Source organism: Hesperophylax consimilis, chromosome 25 (genome assembly GCF_061612785.1).
Source record: "Hesperophylax consimilis isolate HC1 chromosome 25, BYU_Hcon_1.0, whole genome shotgun sequence".
In the NCBI taxonomy this organism is placed as follows: Eukaryota; Metazoa; Arthropoda; class Insecta; order Trichoptera; family Limnephilidae; genus Hesperophylax; species Hesperophylax consimilis.
In genome coordinates, this window is record NC_142860.1 from 17078219 (window position 1) to 17093293 (window position 15075).

The 15075-nt window shown below is 33.3% G+C and overlaps 1 protein-coding gene across 1 annotated transcript in view; it reads right to left on the reverse strand.

Moving 5' to 3' along the window:
• Positions 1 to 324: 324 nt before the first annotated feature.
• The window catches only part of Osi2 (DUF1676 domain-containing protein Osi2), a 59287-nt gene continuing 44536 nt past the window's right edge, over positions 325 to 15075 (reverse strand). The window contains exons 5-7 of the mRNA XM_089646866.1: positions 8903 to 9036; positions 1919 to 2062; positions 325 to 694 (exon numbers count right to left, since the gene is read on the reverse strand). Of these exons, the coding sequence (XP_089502992.1) occupies positions 327 to 694; positions 1919 to 2062; positions 8903 to 9036 (646 nt within the window). The 3' untranslated portion in view covers positions 325 to 326. The remainder of the gene's footprint in view (positions 695 to 1918; positions 2063 to 8902; positions 9037 to 15075) is intronic.

The window sequence follows — 15075 nt, forward strand, 5'->3', positions numbered from 1 at the left end:
CCACAATTTTCATTGTGATTGTTGATCAAGGCTCGAGTAAAGTAACACTACCAAGAGATTGGCCTTAGTTCAAACTTCAACCTCATTTAAGAACTGCAGTGAATTTCTGTGCCGATAGACTTAGTCATTTTATTTTTTGACAAAAAATTGGTCAAAATATGTCAAAGAAATGTCATGTTTACATAGATATATATTAAAATCAAATACAATGAAACACGCATTAAATAATCTTCACTTTTTCCATATTAATAATTATTCTTCGTAGTTATTGAACGATGAACAAATTTGAGTATTTAATTAAAATATATTAAAAATTAATTCACTATCTATGCCTTGTTTTTTTCCTCGCTGTCTTTCAAAGATTTAGAATTTCTATATTGCCAGCCCTGGTAGGCCAAGTCTTGGGGGTCGTGTGGACCCTCATCCCTAAAAGCTACCCCTCCTGAGTGTGATTGAACTCCCTGCTCCCTCCCATAGAAGCTCTCCTGGGGTCTGTAGTGGTGGGAAGTCTGACCGTATTGCCCTCCATATGAATGACCTCCGTATGATTGACCTCCGTAGTTCTGGACTCCTAGTCCAGCAGGGGAATATTGGGGTCCGTTGTAGTATTCGTGACCACCTCCGCCAAGACCTCCGAAGCCGGATAAAGGAGACTGAATGTTGGGTTTGCAGAGTTTGAAGTATCCAATTAATCCTGAAAAAAATATTATTAAACTTTCACATTTATCAAACAGGGTGAGCCGAAATCGGTTGGTTTTATATATTGAAAATATATACATTAAAGTGGTTTTAAAAACAAAGTTATTCCATTCTAATTATTGTAGATATAATTAATTTATTCTGTTTTTTTGAGATGTTCTCGACAAATTCAGAACAATCTAGTTATAAAAACTCAGTTAATATACAAATAGATACGTAACATTTCAAAAAGCTTAAAGATGAAGAATAGATAATATCGACAAAAAAAAACAAAATTTTATTTAAATAAAATCATTAAATCATCATAAGAAAAATATTACACACGGAAATACAAAATAAATCCCTGGACATAATATTTATTTCGACGAATTAATATTTATCATTCTAAAACACAATTTAGTTTAAAATTTTAAAACATATATTATTCATTAAACACAGTGAGTATAAAATATTTAAACTTAAATATACCAATAAAAACAATATACAAACGTTATCAGGCGCAAAACCATTCCGCAAAACTGACAAAAACTCGTCCTAAATGTGTAAGGGCTAAATAATTGGTATTTTAGTGGGTATCAGGATGTCCCTGACAAACTTTAACCATTGGTACTTGAGCTTATTTGGAGTAAGACATGTCGGATACAGTGGAAACATTAGCTTGAAGAGCTTATTGGTTATTCATTTATTGTATTGCTCTAATTACACATTAAAAATCAATCAAAACAGGATCGAGTAGTTGCATTATTCCTGTATAAATAAGTTAAGAATAAATTGAAATTCCCGAAATTGCTAATTAAGACTCGATTTAATGTACGTGTGCGCTCCACACGCTCTTCTGTACTATTCAAAGTGGCAAAATAAATGTTTTGACTTGAAAAGACAATGCAATAATTACAACAACTTGACATCAGGGTGGACATTTTATATTGAGAATTAAATAATTACAAAAAGTTCTTAAAATAGTGTTTCTTTGACATGTCAAGAGTAATTTTTCTATTTTTGTTTCTGCCGGTTTTTCAATTTAATTTGTTTTATGTGCACCATGTATTCGTATTGTTCATTTCTTAACAAAAGTATAAAATGTCTAATAGGTTGTATTTTTGGTATAATGTAAAATATGACAAAATTCAATTGTTGATTTTCTAAATATTAATTAATAAATCAGTGACATGAGGCTTAAAGACTCCTTCAACTTAAAAAAAATTAAACAACTCCATACCTGGAATGATGATTGCCAGAAATCCGAGTAGTTTCTTGAAGCTAGCCAGTCCAAGGATGAGGGGGAGGAAGAGCAGCAGTTTCAGCTTGAACAACTTCAGGATCAGCAGCATTGGGATGAAAAGCTTCTTCAACTTATTTCTTTCTGCAAACGAAATGCAAGGAACCATTTAATTTTATTGAAACATGTTTGGTATTCATAAAACAAAATACTCGCCAAACAATTTGTTCTCATTTCACAAAATAAACGATCAAATTATATTTGGCGACACAAAAACATTACCGTAAAAGAGTCATCGTCGGTTTACTGCCAGAACTCATTAAGTGGCATTTTTTTCAAAACTGTGTTAGAAGTCAAAATCTACTTTATCCAGTATACGAGTATATTACACTGCGTAGAAAAACATGTTGTGTCGCTAAATTGAGGATCCCATTAGCCACTGAATGCTTATTTTTGCAAATTAACTTTACAAATAATAAATCTTAAGACATTACTTAAATCTAATTAAAAAAATCTTACCATTCGTAAATCTTAACTTCTTTTCAATATTTTATAATAAACCATATTCTAAAACTTCCGGTAATTTTTTGGTTTCGGTTGCCTCCTTATTGAACCTTTTTAAAATGTCAGCTCAGAAGATTCTGATTTCTGAGAACAAAATACCTGCTGTTTTATATTTTAATATTCTTGTTTCGTCCTGTCCTGCTATTGTTGTTATTCTTAGTTTTGTCATCACTTATCTAATATTATAACAGTATATTTTTACTGTTATAATATTGGATCAGTATTGGGTAAGGCACACTGTAGGAATAATTTAAGAACATGACCATTAATACTGAATTACCGTTTTTAATCCTGTTAAAGTAAAGCGCACTTGAAGTGAAATGACAATAAGCTGCGCTATATAAATGCCATGTTATTATTATCATTATTAAATGTTAAAAAAATGCATTCGAATTATTAAAATTTAATTGTAAAAATATTTGAATGACTTTGAAAGTGTGTGGATTTGCATATAAAATATTCTAAAAATCACTAACGTTTAAGATTTTGTTCCAAAACCTAAAACATTACATTCCCACAGAAAGCAGTTATAATAGATGATTTACGACTACTAATGACTTCTGGCAATAAACCAACGCATGGATAGCTTTGAGATAAAAAGTCAATTATTATAATAATATTCTATTATTAAGTACATATTTAACACGAACATTGATGATAATTGAATTTGACGACGATCTTTTCACTATAATCTAATCTTCAGTTAAACTCCAGATTTCTATAAACCATTATTGTAATTTTTTTATTTTTTTTATAGTGAATACCTCACAAGAGTCCCAACTGCTCCCGTCTGGAGCCAGTGAGACTATGGCATCCCCAATTGGGGGATGTTGTGAGGCTGAAGGTAAGTGGGGAAGGGAAAAAGGAAGGTGGGGAAGTACCTGGCTATTCAGATCTAGTCACTAAACACGGCTAAAGCCATTTGGAGCAACGTTTAAATTCTGAATGGTGGTCTTACACCAGGGCGATACTGGTAGTATCTTCCACTCTGGAACGTGCCGCAAATATACTATATATTATTTTAATTAATTAATTGTGAAATAACACAAATTAATCAAATAAAATTTATTTGCGCACGCCGGGTTCGAACCCGCGACCTTCGGAATGGCAGTCCAATGCGTTACCACTGGACTATGCCGGCCGTCAAATAATAATCGCCGTAATCTTTCAATCGTACTGAAGATAGGTACTTTTCGTTACTCACTAAATTTATTAATCTCTTTTAGGGTCTAAATGAAAATATTAAACGTCAAGTTGGAAAGTGTAATGACGATTGCTCAAAATACTAAATAATCACTAAGAGGTATTAATAGATCATTTTCACTTCAAAGAAAATTGACACAGAAGATAATAAAAGATCTTTCTTGTTAGATGAAAACAAATAAGAAAGTAATTTACAAACTCTAAATCTTTTATTAAGCTGATGAATGAAAGCTTCAAAGGTATAAATTTGTCATTTTAACAAAGCCACCTCCCACACAAAATATCATTAATATTTATCAACGTTTCAAATAAATTGGAAAACTTTGGAGTGGCTCAAGCTTAGGGGCTGCTCTTTAAACTAACTGATGTTGGATAGTGAATAAAACCATAATGAGAGGTTGAATCATGACTGTTCAGACCATTGATATTGAAAACATACTCATTTTAAGGTAACAAATCAGATATAAGTTCATTCGTATGATAAGCACATCTAAAGCCCTTATTTGTTTTCAACTTTAGGTTCATACCTAGTTGTTTTATAAAGTTAACCATCTCTCTAAGTACATAATCATCAAACGTTTTTAAAATTAATAAAACGAGCAAAGGAGTTACAACCCAACTTTTCCATTGTTTCAAATCTATTGCCTTGAAATATTTTTTATTCTATGTATATTTTTTATGCAATTTGTTTATCGTCTTGTCTACAGGTCTTCTAGGAGAGTGGTCTCCAACCTTTTTGTCGCCGCGGACCGGTCAACGTCTGAAAATTTTACCGTGGCCCGCTGAGGGTGGTTTAATTAAATGTTAAATTCTAGAACGTCACGTGTCAGCACGGGTCGTGCGGAGTTGTTAACTTCAACGGCATTGTGTCGGCGGTTACATAGCGTGAAGATGTTTTCAACTGAATAAGTTTATAATCGCGGCCCGGTACCATTTGCTCCACAGACCGGTACCGGTCCGTGGACTGAGGGTTGGGGACCACTGTTCTAGGACATTTGAATTGTTCCAAAAATTCCAAACAACAAACAGCCTGCAAATGTCCTTGATTTTAAAGAAACACAAAATATTGTGCCACATAGTGAATAATGTTATCCTGGGGGACTCTAATCAAATTTTATCTTCCATTTTCGGGTTCTATGAAAGTCCTATTCAAGTTCTGTTACTATATCATTAAAGCCTACTTGATTGATATAACTGAAACATTAATAGAACTTGAAGAAATCTCTTACAAAACTTGAAAATCAACTTCGAAATTTTGAAGAATTGTTCAAATTCTCTGAAACAACCCGCCCGTGAAGTCTATAAGCAAAAACGGAAGACCACTAATATTCCAAATAATCAGTCGTTCTATAAATTTTATTTGAAACGCTAGTGTTTATATTATTATTCAAGCAATGGATGGACTTTTGCTTTATAATGTATTAAATACAATTTTTATGCTTTTAAAATAGTAAAATAACCAAAAAGTTTTCAATTTAATCGATTTTTTAGCAATTTGAAATGTCTCAGAAAGTATTTACCTACCCATATAATATTACAAAATTTTTTCATCCAATAAAAAAATATTTTTATTTAAAAAAAAAATATTTATCTTATATTTAAATCCTTTTTGAAGACTCTCCAGCTTCAAGTATTGCCTTATTTTATTTAATTTTTAGTATTTCTATCGGATGGCAACTTTTGCAAACCGATTCAGTATTGAACTTAAGGACCTCTCAGTGGATCACTGAAAGAGCCTCTTGAGATTTTACTGGAGAAGTTGAATGGTTGATGATTAACCCTTGAGCGAAATAAATGGATGGTTGGAGATTAAAATAATAATAATAAAGAACGTGGATCACAAAATATCAACTTTTGTTAGTGTCCGAAAGTTTCGACACATTCCCTTTCTCGGAATAGATCTTACTTGTGTCTTCAAGTTCATTCTACATAATTGTAATGTTAATTATTTGTTTTAGATTTTTATTCACAAAACATTTCATTTAGTTATTTAGTATAAAATGTTTGCATTGTGAGTGAATAATTCTTAATGTAAATTATGTTATGTTATTTTTGTAATTAGAGACACAAATGTCGTCAAAATGTTACTCTAAAGAGATTAAATGTATGTTTATACCAAAAAAGAAGAAGGATAAAACTGTAATAGAGTAAATAATATAACTGCTTTTACTGTGAAAAGCTTAAAATATTCTGCATTGAAAATAATGTATACATATTTGAAAAAAAACAAATATTGTTATTCCCTTTCCGATCATACAACGATCATCCGACGACCATCAACTAAAAGCTCATTATGCTGGTGAGAATTACAATACTGGAATCAGGAAAAATGTAATTTTAACACATCATTCGGAAGAAAAGACAAAACTTTATTTAACTGAGGATTGAAGCTTTGTGCGAGTCACCAGCTTTGATTATAACTACACCCAGCACATGGAAATGGTTTCCTCTGATTTTCGTAGCACACGGTCTACATCTTTGACTTTATAATAACACTTCAAACGCGATAATGTAGCCTTGAAAATGCGCGAGCAGATTAACCCATAATTGAAATTTTATCGTTACGTTCTGAACACAAATTGGTTTTAACTTACGAGTTAATCCTTGCGCGAGTTGGCAATTTTAATTAAAACTATAAATAGAACACAAACATGGTTTGTAGCACATAGTCTGCAATTATAATTTAAAAACTGCACTTACTACACGAGAATGGTTTCCTTCTTAAATGCGTCGGCAGATTTTTTGTTGTTTTAAATGACTATAAAAAAAAATATGTTATATAATTTACAGAAGAAATAGTAAATATTTTAAGCACAAGATGTACTACCACCATAATAAAGGTAGACTTGCGTGTGTGGGGTATGTGTCATTTAGTTCGTTTTTTGTATGTATATGCCAAATTATTGAATAATCGTAATTTTATCCAAAATCGCGTCCACGGTTTAATTAGCATTACATTCAGAATTTAAAAAGTTTTTTTTAAATTTTTATATGAACGCCGCGCAAGAGTCCCAACTTATCCCAACCTTCTGGAGCCAATGGGACTTTGGGATCCCCAGTTGGGGTATGTTGTGAGGTTTAAGGTGATGGGGAGGGGAAGGAGATGGATGAAGAAGGTGGGATAGTACGTGGCCATTCAGATCTGGTCACAAAGTACGGTTAACGCTATTTCATGCAACGTTTCGTGGTATTACACCAGGGCGATACTGAGAATATTTTCTACTTTAGTAGTAAAAGAGGGGAAAAATAGTAAGAAAAAATAAAAATAAAAAGTGTTTAGGTGGAAGGCCTATTTATTTGTATCTTAACTGCTTTTCAATAACGTTGGTGCATACGCAAATGACTGTCAGCTATATTTTACCTTTCTCTGGGTTTTGAAATAATTTCTTTAATTTTTCTGAAACACTGCGAAAGAAAACTGATCCTGCGCATTGAAAGTATTTTTTTCACCCTTTTTTTTAGTTAACAGGCTGCATCTATAGTACTCGTGGGCCGCACAAATAAAGCTTCTAGGGCTGTATGCAGCCCGCAGCCCGCATGTTTTTCACCCATGCTATAGGCTTTGAGCGATGGCTGCTTAAATTTAAGTGGACGTTTGTTATTTCAATTTCCGCCAAAAATTTAGAAGAATTATATAACAGAATTATAAAACCAAAAAATATAGGACAAGTGATGCAATACACATAAATTTATTGGCTTTAAAGTACACTAAAGGCGACTTGCACCAACTATCGCAAATTTTATCTTAAATTGTATTTAACTAAACGTATTTAAGACCCTAAATACATTTAACTTAAATGCGTTTAGTTGCGTCCTGCACCACGCAGTTCGGTGGCAATTTTAGTTAAACGTGTTTAACGCGTCGGTAAAACAGTTACCGCGTGGTTACCGCCATTAACGCGTAAATAAAACAGCTACGATGTTTCATTTTGCTTGAAGTGTCAAAATATTTTGTGATTGTGTGTGTGGTTTAATAGTGTTTTCATTTATTTTATGAAGAAAAAGTTAAAGCAAATAGACATAATGATGAAATAAGACAAAAAGAGCTTATGTTGTTGGAATTAAAAATAAAACAATTATCCGAGTAATTTTGTTTTTTATTTCTTTTACATACTATATTGTTTTAAAGTATTATAAGAATGCTGTAGGTATGATTAGAAGTTTACAACCTTGCAAAGTACTCCTCGATAAGGAGCGTTAGCTCCAGTGACGAGCACCTCGCTGATGTTTTTATTGGCGTTGAATTTTAACTGAGGTTCAATTTCTTGCACTAATAATGATGTCGTTTCTTTACTGAGACGAAATCTTCTTTGAAACTTCTTGGCACTGAGTGTTTCAAATAAATTTGTTCTTGTGTTTACTTCTCTGACTATAAACGGTCTACTTATATATATAAGTATAATTTATTTATAATTTCCATAATTTCTTCATGATCGTGAGAATACAAATCCCAAATGTTCATTGTGAATACAAATTAAAATGAGATAGATTTTAACCACAATCAGAAATCGAAGAACCTAAAAAAATTTTGACAGTACTGCTTAGAGTGGGGCTAAACACGTTTAACTCGGTTAAACGGCCGCTTTTGGGTATTTAACTTTGACAGTTCTTTAAACGCATTTAACGACTTAAATTTTGTGGTGCAAGACGCCAAGTCGACTTAAATCAAATAATGTGTTTAAAATTATATTTAAATCAAATTTAACTTATGGTGCAAGCCGCCCTTAGTAGTTTATTTGTTTCTGTATTAATATTTGGAGATAAGATTGTTTGAATGAGCGCTACCGAATAAAGAACCGAATGCAACGAAATCTCAATTTATTTTGTAAATACCGCATAATTTGAGTAGTACTTTAAACTTTCCAGTTAAACTTCAGTAATTTGAAGTTTGTAATAAATGTTTTTTAACGCCATGTTGCTTTTGGAGTGGTAATAAATGTAATGGTTTAACTGTAAATTTTGCAAAATAAAATTTTATTCACTGTATTTCACAATAAACAAATAATAATGATGATAGTGATAATGTGAGCAGCTCACAAAGAATACTAAACATTATTAAAATGTTATGTTGGCATCGTTTTTTTCAATCAACTGCGTTCAAAATCTTATCGGTTACGGATATTGGGTTCCACTGGGTTATTCCTCCATTGGGTTATTCGACATCATTAATTATTGCATCATTGAAATAACTAAAAAATAAACAAAGATATTACTTACTGAAGAGCGGGGCCTTTTTGTCTTCGAGCACATCAATTTCTTCAGCTATTTCATTGATAAACCTCGGAGAATATCTGCCCTCCTCACTGATACCATTGTCTATTTCGATTTCAAAGGCCGAAGACTTCAGGAACCTGAAAATATGGATTACAACGTGAAAACCTCTAATTTATCCAAAATTATAACAAAACAACCATAACAAAATCTACCTTAACCGCAATAGATTTCCATTGATTTAATATTAAACTCACACAAAAGGCCTTTGTATTCTTTGTGGATGCTGTGTGGAGAGTCTTTTTAAGGAAAGGAAGGCTAGGAAGTTCTGGGGAGTAAAAGGGTATGAGGGGTGGGTAGGAATATCGAGATCAGTGTGTCCAGGAGTGACTAAAGAATGATCTAGCCCTTCCGCTGCGGCCCAAGGCGATGGGTCAAGAGATACCAGTTGGAGAAGTCAAAGGGACTCCCTAAACCAGCCTCTCCCGATCCGATAAGCCACGCAGGTGGTGGGCAGGCGCGTCCTGAACACACCTCACCTGATGAACCCGGGCACCCCTGCTAACTCGCCAAACGTAGAGAACCACTTGGATTAACCCATGGCAAAAGTGTTGTTTATCCATTAAATTGTTCCCGGGCGGCAAAACCCAACCCCCGTCCCAACTTGAAATTGTATTTCAATGACTTGCAGAGTACAGTTATTAAGGCGTGTTGGTGATTGGATGCGTGAATGATAATTAGATTTAGTTCGATTTTCTAAGTACCAAAATAGCTTACTGTGAATTATTGTCTAAAATATTGGTCATATTAATTGATTACAACGATATTGAAAAAGAGAGAACGGAAACTCTCCTGAGAAAACTTGTTGTTTTTTTGCATGAAGAAAGAGTAAACTGATACAGACTGGACATTTGAAACGTCTTTCGAGCTTCAGGGTGCACGGATGATTGAAATAAAAATTAAAAATAAAAACTTCTCAAGTTACGAGTGTTATAATGTTTTAATATAAATCTAAGAAGTTTGTGTTTCACGTCAAAATAATAACTTTCAGAAACAATGGGTATTATTATTTGTTGAATGCTGAAAATAATTCCTTTAAAGTTTCTTCAAATAACATTAGTTGTTTAAGAAACAAACATATTATAACAGTTCCAACTCAACACACTGATAAATCAACATGCCTTTGAAAAGTTATATAAGTTCAATAAGAGCGATGAAAAAAAACTAAACTATTAACCTAACTTAACGTAACCTATTCAAACTGTTTAACCAATTTTCATGACTTTACACAACTTTTCCAAAGTATGTCGATTTGTGACGGGTGTTAAGATGTCCGGTACTATTATTACCTAATTCATTTTTTTTTCACTCAATTTGTGATTTTTGATTGGAATTTTTTCAGAACCATTTTGATTTGGAATTTCTCTGAACTTATATAGATTTGAGAGATTTGCATTTCATCTGTCTGTACATTAATTGTTTGTTACGTTGCGGTTCCGGTCAATATGGTAGCCGTGTTGAATACTAACTTCATATTCCGCCAGAGTTCGCATGATTAATGATCATGGTTCCGACAACGATCTGTCAAATCGGAATAATTTATTTGATTTTATTTGGTTTTACGTTCATCCGGGCTTTATATGGGTTTTAAGAACAAAATATACCTACTGAGCGATCGAAAATTGTACGAAAAACAATTTAAGCATGATATAACAGTAAACTGATAAAAAACAACATTAGTAAATCAGTTACATAAAATATTATAAAAAACATATAAGACTAATAAATTACTAAAACTACATTACCAACGCTACTATAATTTATATGATTATTGATTACTATTACGCTTAGTTCTATAAATGGAGTCAATAAATGTTTCAATAGTACCCCCAAACTTGTTTCCTGGATCATGCATCCCATTGGTTAATGAGTGTGTCTGATAGTTGGTTGTGTATGTATTGCAAAAGAATGTTACATTTTGTCTTGTGTTCCTAGTCGGCACATCGAATTTAATAGTGGCAACGATGGCAGGATTGTTAATTAAGTTGTTAACCAGGTCTGACATAATTCTCCTGTCAGAGAGTGTTATTAGATGCAATTGATTAATCATTTCTTTGTAGCTACCGGCCAGAAGAAAGATTGCAAAAATGATTATCATTGAAACGATGACATTTATTTAAAAAAAAATAAAATTCGTTAGTTTAAATGTTAAAAGAATATTACGTAAAATAATTTATGGTTCATAATTTATAATTAGGCTGGTATTTGAGTACCTATTCACAAATCTTATGATTTCAGAGATTTATTTTTATTTTGATTCATTAAATAAGAGAAAATTAGAAATATGTTTTTTTGGACTCAAGATTAATTATTATTATTTTATTCACAGAACTACTAGTCATATCAAGTAGTTTGGTCAGCCCATTCTTCCCTCGTGCATCGATGAGCCAATGAATAAGAGGAATAACGATAAAATGTCGTTTTCTCACTTTGCAAGTATCTTTCAAAGTACTGAGGGGAAGAAAGCTTTTTTATAGTGAATACCTCACAAGAGTCCCAACTGCTCCCGTCTGGAGCCAGTGAGACTATGGCATCCCCAATTGGGGGATGTTGTGAGGCTGAAGGTAAGTGGGGAAGGGAAAGAGGAAGGTGGGGAAGTACCTGGCTATTCAGATCTAGTCACTAAACACGGCTAAAGCCATTTGGAGCAACGTTTCAATTCTGAATGGTGGTCTTACACCAGGGCGATACTGGTAGTATCTTCCACTCTGGAACGTGCCGCAAATATACTATATATTATTTTAATTAATTAATTGTGAAATAACACAAATTAATCAAATAAAATTTATTTGCGCACGCCGGGTTCGAACCCACGACCTTCGGAATGGCAGTCCAATGCGTTACCACTGGACTATGCCGGCCGTCGAAGAAGCTAGAAGAAGAAGAAGCAAGCTGTTGAAGAAAGTGCAAAATCTAGTTCCTCTTACATGTAATACTCCTTCCGCTTATTTTCTACTTGTTACTTAATTCTTTCCGTACGGAGTTTTACGTAGGATTAAGAGTATTGGATGAACCAAAGCTTTTCGAAAAGCTATCGGAAGCTCGACATATATTAATATCTAATTGAGATATTCAAAAGAAGTTTATATTTCTCACTACGGTTTGTTTAAAGGACTTTATGAATTATTTCGATCGTGATTCATATCATCAATCAATATCTTTTTTATGCCATGGAATTTTGTGATTGAGAAGCTGCACGAACTCTGCCATTTTATCGGAAAGATAAAGATTTACAATGATACGGTCAACCTTTAAGAGTGATGAAAATTTTGTGCTGACACGATGACATTATCGAATGCAAGTTATCGATGACGATGCAAAGAAAAGCAAAAATTTCATGTACAAAACCAGGATTAAAACCGTGCGAAAAACGTGTGTTGTACATAAAGAGAGTTATTAAAATAAAAAAATAAAAAATAGTTTGTAAATAATAGATTTGATAAAAGTTTAATTCGAAAAAACCTTCATTTTTCTTTTGCATTGATTAATTTGTGGCATTCAACACAATCTGAGCTTATTTATTTATTTATTATACGCCCATAAGAGCTTTTACAAACATTTGATAATATGAACATAACAATTCAGTGAAACAGTAATCAATATTAAAATTTGCATTCAAAATTATACAGAACCCATACAGAAAAATGGTATTATGATAAACTTAATTGTTATTATTATTGAGGTATGTTATTACAGCCCCCTTGTTACGATATTCCGTGATATATTTTATCTATAGTAAATGAAAGCTCAACTCAAACAATGCATAATTTACATAAATAATTATTAACTGCATAAATATTAGTCTTTTAATTATCTATTATTGTGTTGGCTATTTCCAGCGATTTTCACAATTATAAAAAATTGAAGTATCAGCAGTACCTTATGAAGACAACTTGATAAAATTGGTTTAATTAAAAATCATATGTATGAGAATTTTGTGTTAACCAGGTAAGTTGTAAGTCATCATTTTTGATGTTAGTACTATGACCATTTCTCGGTCAGAAGTCAGAATTTAAAGTGCGATTTCAGAGGGAATTCTTCCAGTGGGTCGAACAGGTAAAGTTGGAAGAATCAATTACAGAAATTATGCGAGTCTATAGACAATGGCCGCTGAAGTATCGTAAATCATGGAAACCTAGGTATCATCTACCACGGACGATGATAAAATACTACATCAATACGATATTGACTAAATCCGTTATCTATGGTAAGTTAGCGATATTTGCGACTAAGGTGAGCAATTATTCTGATAGTCGGTAGACACAAACCACTGCTCTTAAAGTGGCCTCCAAGGTGTCCAACAAGCTGTCAATATTCGTTATACTAAATAGCTGGCTTATTAATGAATGGAAATTAACTAACAAAGCTATTAAAATTGAAATTATTTGTAAATGTAGAAGGCGGTCAATTAAATACGTTCAAGTTTGAAGAAACGAAAGTTTTCAAATATCACTAGTTATAGCTAAGGACCTCAATATCTACTTGTTTCTAATTTATTTCGTGTCAATATAGGTTTGGCTATCAACAGATCAACCATGCATGGGAAATCGTTATAAAATCGAAGATAAGCCTATCGAACCGATATGGTTAAGTTATGAATTTGAGCGAGCTAGACCCCCTGGTAACCACTTATCTAGGCGGTGAGTCTTCTTCCCGAATAGGACAAGGGAAATTGAGATATTTATAGGTGAGATGAGATATTTGCAAATATTACAAATTTTAAAAGACCATCTTGCGTTATCTTTAATTTTCCGCTTACGAGTCCATAATAAGTTAAAATAATTCAAAAACTTTTAATTGACATTCCAGATTTGTAGGATATTGCAGAGTAGAGTGTTCGAGATGAGTTCGTCGGAACAAAACATATTTAATTAATCTTGGAAGGGGTTCTGATAAAATTCTCAGATGAAACGGGGTGAAATGAGATTTAAGTAGGACACTGTTAATAAATAAAGCCTCGACGTTTTAATTAAGAACTCGGGCCGATGACTTGATTCGTAAATAATATGTTTTCATCCAGGTTGTGAGTTAGTTCAATTCCTTGGTTAATTAAGTCCACCATTCATTACTACACAAGCAACATTTCCGCTTAGTGTGATGGCGATGGGAGATTTTACTTCATTGATGTTTGTTGAATTCAGTGTCCTGCCTAAAAACTGGTTGTCGGTGGCGTAGTAAAGATAGGAATGAGTGCACCATCCCTTCGGTCAGCATTGTAGACACAGTACAACCTTGGATGTTATCTAAAGGCATTATTATTGCTAACCCGCAGATTGTCCTATTGTGCTGCTGGGTATGATATCTCGTAACGGCAGCTCAGATGTATAAGGCAGAAAAGTCTTTCTGACATCGTCAATACAGTGTACAAAAAACAATTGAACCGCTTTGAATGCATTTCGGTCCACTCCGGCTGCAGTCACGCGTTGGATTAAATTACATGGTGTCTGTTATCGCCCGCCCCGGGAAACATTTATTGGATAATCAAAACCTCTGCCATTGGTCATTCCAAGTGTTTCGATATGTTCGGTGACTTAGCAGGGGTCCTCGGGTTTACGTGGTGAGGTTTGTGCAGGTCGTGGAATGATAGCAGAATTGGGAGAAACATACCGATTTAGGGAGACCTTTTTACTCTCCAACCGGACTCTCTTGACCCATTGCCTTGCATCGCATTAGTAGGGATGGACACCATACAATTTTATTCTCAGAATTTCCACTCTTCCACTTAAAAACATCCTTCACACATCATCCCCAAAAATAAGATGGACACTGTGGGTCATTTAAAAAAACAAAAAAAAAATTATACATTTTTAATATAAGTTTTTATGAAATATCAACCCTTATCATTCAGAGCCATCTGGAAATAGAATCGCGATGTTTTATGTAGATCTGAGTAACGTGTCATGTCAGATATGTCAGACAACCTGATAGAATGAATGAATTCGTTGGAGTTGCGTTGTAAGCCGATTGTCTCAGCCAAGTTAGCAGTATGAATAAAGTTCACACGATCAGTTCAAGCGAGCGACTGAGGTTCAACAATTCACTTGTCTTGATTCATTCGCTTCAAGAATTCTATACGAGTTATGTGAGGAAGAACCAAAATCATAATATTATACGGAAAA